Source organism: Clupea harengus, chromosome 1 (genome assembly GCF_900700415.2).
Source record: "Clupea harengus chromosome 1, Ch_v2.0.2, whole genome shotgun sequence".
In the NCBI taxonomy this organism is placed as follows: Eukaryota; Metazoa; Chordata; class Actinopteri; order Clupeiformes; family Clupeidae; genus Clupea; species Clupea harengus.
In genome coordinates this window covers 9946000-9955279 of record NC_045152.1, presented here as the reverse complement: position 1 = coordinate 9955279, position 9280 = coordinate 9946000, and the positions used below count along the sequence as shown (strand labels likewise).

The following is a 9280-nucleotide window of genomic DNA, read 5'->3' as shown; positions in this document are numbered from 1 at the left end:
GTCTATAGGTGAACAAAGTCAGGTGTGCTATGCCATTTTACTGGTTTTGCAAACTGGCAAAAAGTCAGAGAAGTCCTTTCGAGAACAACGCTAGAGGACCCTACTTCTCTTTCAGAATGAACTTTAGCTCCACCCCTGTGCAAAGAGTATGGATTGGACAAACGAAGTGTCGTCGACGTTGCTGTAGTTCCGGGTGCATGCGCGCGAGAGTCGAACTTCCGGTAGGGAAGACGGACGGAAACCTTGAAATCGCGTCATCTTTTGAGATAAAGATTTGGTAACTAATACTTTTCAGTCGTATGAAGACACCTAATTGACTAATTTGGAGCAAAACCAAATAGAGAATGTGTGCTCTGTGCCATGGGAAGAATTGACAGTCCTGCATGAGATCTGTTCGGTAGGAAGCGGTAGCAGTAAAGCCATATGACAGTCGGGGGTTACTGGTGTGTGGTCATCACATTCGTAGCGCTTCGTTCTAAACACCTTTGTCAGAATATCATCAGTGGTGGAAGAAGTATTCAGATCCTTAAGTAAAAGTACTAATAATGCAATGTAAAAAAAACTCCATAACAAGTAAATGTCATGTGTGGAAAATCCTATAAGTAAAGGTACATACGTATTAGCAGCAAAATATAGTTATTTCTTTTTTAAATATTCGCTCGGTATCTCAAATATGGGAATGCGCCCCCAATGACACCAAGTCTGTCCCTGACAGACAGACACGTAAAATGTAGGTAAAGTAAAAGTACTAATTTGGTTCCTCTGACAGATCAATTATCTTATAAGACATCATTAGACTATTAATATTGAAGCATCGTTTTGTAAGCAGAATGACCCCCGACTACACTGTGTTTTTTTGTAAGACGTCAGAGGCCAAAAAGGTTGGAAACCACTAGTTTAATCTGTATCAATGTGTTGTAATTTAAAAGCGTGTTATTATCCATTGTGTTAAATCATCACCTTAAAAGTAACTAGTCAAATAAATGTAGTGATGTAGAAAGTACAGTACTTGAGTAATTGCCAACCAAGCGTTAACTGACAAAAGTTACATTGTTTTGAAAAATTGCAGGTCGTTATAGTTGAGCACAGCTTTTGTCTGAATTTGTATTCAGGGTGGCTGAGATTTGTTATTGGCTAGTCTCAGTAAGAACTGTACACTCAACCACTGGAAGGGTGCTTTTCTGGTAGGCTTCATGAAAACGTATCTGTTAGCTTTTAAACAGACATGTTTGACAAAAGCATGCTTGTAGAAGGATGTTGCTGATATTGCTCTTCGTGGAACCCTTATTTTTTATTATTATTTGATCTCTCAATCCTGTGTGTGTGTGGTCCAGTGTGTTCACCTGAGCAGGCATATGGAGCGTCTTGTCGGTGGTGCAGGGCCCTTGGTTCTGGGTAGTGTCGGGCTATGGGTGATGTATTATCTCATGCAGAGACTCCGCCTCAAAAACAGACTTCAGGATAGTGTGGTTGTCATCACTGGAGCAAGTTCTGGACTGGGGAAAGGTGAATGGCAAATTCTAATAATCCAAGATAAACATGACAAATAGAAAATTAGATTCTGCCTATTTTGGGGAGTGAAAACGTCTAAGGACTAAAGAATGTGAATGTGAAATTATGTTTTATCAGAGTGTGCACATGTCTTCCATGCCGCTGGGGCACGTCTTATTTTGTGTGGAAGGAACCAAACAAGACTTCAGGAGCTTGCTCAGGAACTTGGAGAGCCAACAGATGGCAACAGACAGGTGGGCGTTAGCTGCTTACACACACACACACACACACACACACACACACACACAAGTTCACACTTGCACTTGTACACTCCACTGGGACTTGTGTCACTTACTATACCAACATTCTCTGATGACTCCGATGTCTCCTCAGACGTACACTCCCCGCACTGTCACCTTTGACCTCTCCAACACGGAGACAGTTGCTGCAGCGGGAGAAGAGATTCTGAAGTGCTACGGTCATGTGGATGTCCTCATTAACAATGCTGGTATCAGTTACCGTGGCAGCATTATAGACACCCATGTCTCTGTTCAGCGGGATGTCATGGAGACCAATTTTTTTGGCCCAGTTGCCCTGACCCAGGGTGAGTGACAGAGAGAGAGAGAGAGAGAGGACCTGAATGTTGTTTGTCTTTTATCTTCTTTCTTGTCACTCTGTCTGCTTTGTCCACGTTTAGCCATTCTTCCCTCAATGGTTCAGAGGCGGAGTGGACACGTTGTGGCCATTAGCAGTGTCCAGGGGAGAATCGCCATTCCTTACAGATCAGCCTGTGAGTAATGACCTGACCTCAGACGTAGGACCCAACATCACAAGACATTACTTTGTCAATAGCCTATATATAGAGGTTTGAGAGCTAGGTTTGAACAGCATGGCTCTCTGACTTACACATTTTCTTGTAGAGTAGTTTTCGGTATATATTGTATTACAGTGAGTTTCCCCCCCCCTTATTTACACAGACGCTGCGTCCAAACATGCCACACAGGCATACTTTGACTGCCTTAGGGCGGAAGTGGAGAGATTTGGACTGCAGGTGACAGTGATCAGCCCCGGGTACATCAGAACCAATCTGTCATTCAATGCCGTCACTGGAGATGGATCACAATATGGGGGTGAGAGAGGAAAGATAATTTGTGTATGAGGAGGATGGGGTGAGGGGGTAGTATTGGGAGTACTGAACTGGAATGAGAGGAACAATGTTTTGAGGCAACCCCTGACATACTTTACAGTACATTGCTCTTTCTTACTATATTAATTGTTCTGTCTCCTTTTTTCAGTTATGGATAAAACAACTGCAACAGGACGTGACCCAGTGGAGGTAGCCCATAGTGTTCTGAGGGCTGTCAATCAAAGACAGAAAGATGTTCTGTTGGCTGGTCCACTGCCCACTGTGGCTGTGTACATCCGCACCCTTTGGCCCGCCCTCTTCTTCAAACTGATGGCATCCAGAGCCCGCAAAGAACAGAGATTAAAAGAGGAGTGAAGGAGAAGACTAAAACAAAAAGAGGAAAAAGAGACAGAAAGAGATCCAGCTGAGAGAGAATAGAGACGGAAGAAAATGGTTAGCAAAGGACGGAAGGGAATGGACATCCTGTTTTTCTTTCCTGTTGCTTTGTCTGAATGTAAAGTGATTGGGCCTGTGGGTCAGCCTAAGCTGACAACATGGACCAATGCAGTAATAGTCCTCTGCTGCTCCAGCTTTGTGCTGATTTGTTGTTGAGTACTTTCTCTATTCTAGTATGACAGGTTAATGACTTAATAAGTGCTGTTAATCCTTTGTGAAAACAGACAAGGTAGTGAAGTTCACAACAAAGTTACTGGACAATGCCTAGTGTATGTGGTCCAGAAATATGAATAAAAAAATGACGGATTGGTGTAAAGTTATTGTTCATCACTAGTTTTTATTAATATTGACATGGGAAAATAACAGCAACCGTTTTGGTATGGGGGTGCTGGGAAATGGCTTTGAGAAAAATATTTATGTTAGAAACTCAAAACCCAACCATCTTGTACAAATAAACAGGGTTTTAGAAAATACTTTTTTTTCATGAAGTTGGACCATGTTGAATTGTTGCTTCTGCAAAATAACTTTTTGAATGAACATGCATTTGAATGCATGTAAGATAAAATAAAAACTACAAGCTTTATTCGTCATTTCATTTTTACTATCTTCATTATGAGCTTGAGTAGCAGATTTGATAAAGACTGCATTTCACTTCTTTCCACAGCTGTGGCATTTTCAAGCTGACCTATTTCAGGGGGCATCTGCTTCAGATGAATAAATTACCCCATCCCTCTTTAAGATTCTTTAAATGTATGCTTTGTCTGTTCTATTGCTGTCAAAGCACAACTCCGCCACTGTGCAGCCGGTCCATGTTCTAGACTCTTCTTAGTCAATAAACCCACTGTACAGAGAAAATGAACTGTGAAGTTTTATTAGGTTAAAAAAAAGAAATGAGGGGGGGGGGGAATTCAAACAGATTGATGACTACAGGTCCATGTACCCTGGACTTTCAAAGCGATCTCAATTCAGCTCGACCCACCTCACCTTCACCATTTATAACTTCCACTACTAGATGTCATTTCTTGTATCTATCATTGTTTTAATGTGCAGCCTTTGCAAAACAGCCACACTGCCGATGCATGCAAAGCAGCCTTATCAAAAGGTCAGAAGTGTATGAACTAATGCCAGGATAATTCCACTGCTCTTTTCCCTCCTACGTCTAGTTCCACCTTTCTGCTAAAGCACTCATCTTCTGATATTCTTAAGCCTTAATGAAATTCTTATTTATGATGATCCTATATTGATTTTATTTTGCCCAGAGGGATAACACCACACTTAGAAAATCCATCATAATCCTCAGTGTTTTTTCATGAGCAAAATAACCATATTTTGATGGAATGTAGATGAAAAATGTTGTAGGACAGAGTCTGCTTGCTTCTGATGTTCAACATCAGTGTGGAATAGTGTATTAAGAAAAAAGCTGTTCATATGTAAAGTGGAATTTCTCTTCTGGTGCTGAACTACAACACACTCTTCTAATGAGCTGGTAGGACAAGACGGACTGGTTTAAATCAAATAAGTTTTATATTATAAAAAAAAAATTCAAAACACTTACTCCCTGACATTCATACCTCAACACATGTATGCACACACACACACCAAAACAGATCTGAAGGACTGAGCCTGCATCAGAAAGTGAACCAATGCACAAATGTGTGTGCGTGTGTGTATGGGTTGTGTGAGCATACATATGAAGGGACAAGCTAAGGCAAATCCTTCAGGCTGGGTAGAGTAAAGGCTCGACTGCAGTGCTGATTATGTAGGCTAATAGTGCAGTTGGTCCTTCATTTCAAATCTCTCTCTGAAGAGGACATTTTGGCCATAAGGTTGCACTTGGGACTTTTTAGCTTTTCATGTGATAGACTCCCTCTACTGCCCATGAAACTAAATTCAAAATGGTGTACAATAAAGTAATGTGCTCATGTATGAAGTTAGGAACGAGTGATTACTTTTAATCCCATACTAATATGAGAAATGGAACAAAGGACGTGAAAGAAACAAAAACTAAGGGGGGGGGGAAATGTGAAGCAATAGGAAATAAAAATAATAAACAAAAAGCAGGAGGGTGGGCGTGAGGTTTGAAATCTCCTACGGTTTAATGAAAAGCACTGAGTCAGGTTACAGTACAACTACACAGAAGTCAAGAATCGGAGATCAGTAATACTTCAAAACGTCAGTCCGTCTGTTCGACCAGGACCACACACACCACCAGGGTTGGCGGGGCACTGCCCGCGCAACGGCATAGTGTTAGCGCGCGTGTGTGTGTGGAGACATATGGGGTCTTAAAGGAGGAGGGGGAGAGGAGGCAGGTGCACTGGTGATGTCACTTAGAGAGTACAGAGACGAGAGGGAGAGAGAATCGTTCTTCTAGTTTAAACTATTAACCCCTGTGTTTTGTCCATCCATCCATCCATCCATCCATCCATCCACCCACCAGCAGCCGGTCGAGAGCCAGGAACACAGGTGCCAGAGAAAGGGAGGGAGGGAGGGAGGGAGAGACTTCACTTTCCTTTTCTGTTTTCTTCTGGCTGCCGTCTACCTTGGTCAATCCAGTAGCTCATTCAGGGATTGTAGTCATTTTTTCGCTCTGCCGCTCTTTATTCTCTTTCCAGTCTTGTGTGTTTGTGTTTCATCTTTCCCCTGCATGTGGTGTGTAATGTAAAAGTGTATATATTTTTTAATCTTTTCACAACAGTGTGTGTTTGTGTGTATTATGTGTCTGCTGTGTGTGTGTGTGGTGTTTGCTATTGTCACGCACGCACGCGCCTACGTGTGCGCCCCCCCCCCCCCCCTCCCCTCCCCTTTGCTCCGCTCATACGGCGTAGAGTTCGTAGATCTTCTTGGCGCAGTAGACGAACGCGGCCAGTGCTATCGTGTTGTGGAGTCTCTTTCTGTGCACGTCGTCCCGCCGCACCAGCACCACTGGCGAGGAGGAGGTGAGCGTGTGCAGTGGCAGCCGGGAGAGTTTCTGACTGTCGTACTCCACCTGGTACTTGCAGCATGGATCGAACTGCCAGGAGATGCCGTAGAGTGCGGCGCAGGCCAAGCTGAGGGCGCCCGCGGGCAGCGCCACGTACCGCGAGTACTCGACGGGCAGCGACAGCGGCGTCAAGAGACACGCCGTGCCCGACAGCACCGCCGTCTTGTGCAGGCAGTTGCCCACAGCCACCCAGCGGGCCGTCTCGTCACCGATGCGTGTGGGCTCAATCACAATATAGCGGTATTGCGCTTCCAGCGCCTGCTCCAGCTCATACTCAAACTGCTCTTGCGCATTCTCCCCGTTGTAGATCTCATGCACGATGTAGCATTCCGTGGCTGCCATCACTGCCCTGTGAACACAGGAGGGAAATGGGGCAGGGGAGGGGACAAATGGAACACAAAATGGAATGAGTGGAGGGTTTCACTATTAAAGGACTTGTGCGTTAAATCCGCTCTAATATCAGTATATTTCTTACTACAGGGTGCGGTCTGTTGCAACATCAGAGAGAAAGGCTATCAGCAAGGGAGGCATGGGATATCTCACAAATACAGCAGATGCTTACACGATGAGACCAATTCAGTCCCCCAAAATGCAACTGGTCCAGTGCAGCCATAACAGTGGAGCTGAGCTGCTAAATGTACAATGCAAATCAGTATTTTAAATGATTTAAGATACATTCACCTATTTTTTGGAGTGTACCAACTGACTTGTGTGACACTGGGTTTATTACAGCCACTCGTTGTGTGCAGACATCTTTTATCAATTTTCTGTGCGCAGAAAATATATAAAAGATGTATGAAAATACATGTGTCCAAAGAAAATAAATCATTATTACTTTTACTCTCTCTAGCAACGCATGCATATGTTCAGTTCCCCCTTCATTTTAGTTTTCAAAGTTAGCGGCCTTGACCAGAGCACCGGTCCTGACATTTTAGGACATTGAGTTACTAACTCGAAACGAACCCCAACAAGTTTGCAAGATAAAATGAATTAATAAATTCGACACAGTCACTACTACGTGAAAACAACGTTAGCTGCAAATATGTAACTAGCTGAGATCAGGTGGTTCTCGCAAAAACTTCGCTGATTACCACAACGGAGGCTTGGATGCTAGCTAGATGAAAGCTCGCTAAAATGTTTCTACCAACAGTTTCAGTCGACACCAATTACTAGCAACAATTTAGAGCAGTACAATAAATCACACATACATTGGCACAAGATGACTTGCTTGTTTGTTTTATATATTTTAACTTGCAGAAGCCTTTCTTTAACGTTATGCTAACTCGCTGTCCTGCCATTTAAGTTAGCTAGCTAACGAGCTAATGCAATTGGACAGTTAGTGCGCTAACTGCCAGGGTAGCAAATGCTAGATTCTTTGGAAGCTCGCGTGTCGATCTTTTTAATCAATCCAAATGTACTATTAAATAACAAAGTCTGTTCGCTAGATGGGATGGTGCTGTTCAATAGGCCATCATAGCAAACATTCCGATTTGGCAAGATAGCTGATGTTAGTTAGCAAAATGTAAGCAAAACTAAGCTATGCAAGCTAATCATAACATTAGCTAAATGAGTTCAAAACAGGCAATGATTTGACTGATATGACAACTGTGTTCCAGATTCTGAATGGCGTGACCACTTGAAACTGCGAACAGTTAACGTTCCCTATCATTTTGAGAGCAACTATTTAAGGGGTAAAATCTTCGTTGCTGATTTGCGTAAATGTTTTAGCATTACTGACCTCTCCCTGTTGACTGGGACACCGCGCCTCCTTCCCAACGACGCCATCTTGCAGAATCACCACACTGCTGTTGATGTCATGAGCACGGAAAGGCACCATGGGAGATGTAGTATTAAAAACGATTATGTATAATATGTCATGTATAACAAATACTACATGTCCCACCTTGTGAACGAGGGCACTCTCGAAAATATATTTGTGTATGCTCATTTTCATCTTCATTTTTGTCCAACTAGTATTGTTTACTGTGCTAGAAGTTAGGTTAACTATTTCTGTGTTTCATGAAAGTCCTGGGGAAACAAACAGCCAAACCCTATTTGTGTTTTATAACTAAATTGATGGCCAATCGAACGCAAGGACAACACTATGGCGCTCTCTGTAGGACAAACCATTCTCGAAAATTGTGCGAATGTTGCACAATGGCCTACTGGCTTAACAATATTTTCCATCATGCAATTCTCTCAAATCCTTTGAAGGACAGCGCCTTTAACTTCCAATGATCTATTGCTGATTAAAAAAAGATACCTGTCACTACTTACCCATTATGTGTCTTTCCACGCTTGGGCTGTGCGGTCTATGGCGCGCGACGCTGGGCTGTTCTGAGGAACAGCAGACCTATATCCAAATCTTCCGAACACGTGCAAGCGTTTGCAGTCTGCCCGTAGTGACAGATTGCGTAACGTAGGCTACAGCATTTAGCAGATATCTGAAATACTTTCACAGTCAAAAAATATTTTTGTGTCCAGATGGAATATAAATTTAATATTTCATATTAGCAATTAAAAAAGTTATACTAGCATGTTTTTTTCTTCATTCTATTCCATGCACACGTCGCAAAACACACCGTCGTTATCATTCATCACAATATCACTTTAAAGTGAAATAATGATGGTTCTCTTTCTACAATATGGTCTTTTTGTCAGAATCTACACGTAAAGGCAATATAATAAAATAAAATATAATAGCCTATTTGTTTTCAAATGAAAATGCTTTTGGACTGACATTGCATGATGTAGTCCTAACTCTAAAGTAATTATCAATAAACACTGTTTGCCAATATTAGGTCTACTGTGCGCTTGTTTTAGACATCTTGATTCTCTCCGTTTTGACTCTTTATGTAAACAAGCAAAACAAGGTATTAAGACGCACAAAACACAATCTGTTCTTTAGAAATAAGCTACATCATTGCTATAGCTCTAAAAGCATTTCGAGTTCTTCACTTAGTTTGGCCTACCTTTAAGCGAAAACGTAGGCCTGTACAAACTCAAAGCTCAGATAATAGCTTACTCAAGCCATCTGTAAAACCAGTGAGAACATGCATGCCCATAACTTGCTGTTTTCCCCCCAAAAGCTGAATAGCTGGATTAACTGAATGCTGCAACATCAATTAAAAATTCACAATGTTATGTGTATGTCTTCTTTTAGTGTGTATAAGGCAAACTGTCACACAACCAATCAACTAATTATGGACACAAAAAAAACAATTTAG

At 42.2% G+C, this 9280-nt stretch overlaps 2 protein-coding genes across 4 annotated transcripts; one reads left to right on the top strand and one right to left on the bottom strand.

The window, feature by feature from the left end:
- The first annotated feature begins 166 nt into the window (after positions 1-166).
- dhrs7b (dehydrogenase/reductase (SDR family) member 7B) lies at positions 167-3656 on the top strand. Of its 2 annotated transcripts, none has more exons than XM_012816811.3 (7): positions 167-277; positions 1335-1506; positions 1630-1745; positions 1885-2095; positions 2189-2281; positions 2469-2621; positions 2787-3656. In XM_012816811.3, the coding sequence occupies exons 2-7, from the start codon at positions 1356-1358 to the stop codon at positions 2990-2992; spliced, it is 930 nt and encodes a 309-aa protein (XP_012672265.1). In that variant the 5' UTR covers positions 167-277; positions 1335-1355; the 3' UTR covers positions 2993-3656. The 2 variants fall into 2 exon arrangements, with proteins under 2 accessions (XP_012672265.1, XP_031422936.1); XM_031567076.2 differs by lacking the exon at positions 167-277 and adding an exon at positions 300-397.
- Positions 3657-5145: 1489 nt separating this feature from the next.
- Positions 5146-8468, bottom strand: tmem11 (transmembrane protein 11). 2 transcript variants are annotated; one of them, XM_012816889.3, is made up of 3 exons: positions 8331-8468; positions 7792-7858; positions 5146-6402 (listed from the first exon to the last, which is right to left on the bottom strand). In XM_012816889.3, the coding sequence occupies exons 2-3, from the start codon at positions 7836-7838 to the stop codon at positions 5886-5888; spliced, it is 564 nt and encodes a 187-aa protein (XP_012672343.1). In that variant the 5' UTR covers positions 7839-7858; positions 8331-8468; the 3' UTR covers positions 5146-5885. The 2 variants fall into 2 exon arrangements, with proteins under 2 accessions (XP_012672343.1, XP_012672344.1); XM_012816890.3 differs by lacking the exon at positions 7792-7858 and having other exon boundaries at positions 8331-8449.
- Positions 8469-9280: the final 812 nt, after the last annotated feature.

Bases quoted from the DNA above. Each gene is read 5' to 3' on its own strand.
- dhrs7b (XM_012816811.3), top strand. From the start codon at position 1,356: ATGGAGCGTCTTGTCGGTGGTGCAGGGCCCTTGGTTCTGGGTAGTGTC. The intron at 2,282-2,468 runs GTGAGTAATGAC...TTATTTACACAG, and splicing joins CATTCCTTACAGATCAGCCT to ACGCTGCGTCCAAACATGCC. The intron at 2,622-2,786 runs GTGAGAGAGGAA...TCCTTTTTTCAG, and splicing joins AGATGGATCACAATATGGGG to TTATGGATAAAACAACTGCA.
- tmem11 (XM_012816889.3), bottom strand. From the start codon at position 7,838: ATGGCGTCGTTGGGAAGGAGGCGCGGTGTCCCAGTCAACAGGGAGAG. The intron at 6,403-7,791 runs GTCAGTAATGCT...CTGTGTTCACAG, and splicing joins GTCCCAGTCAACAGGGAGAG to GGCAGTGATGGCAGCCACGG.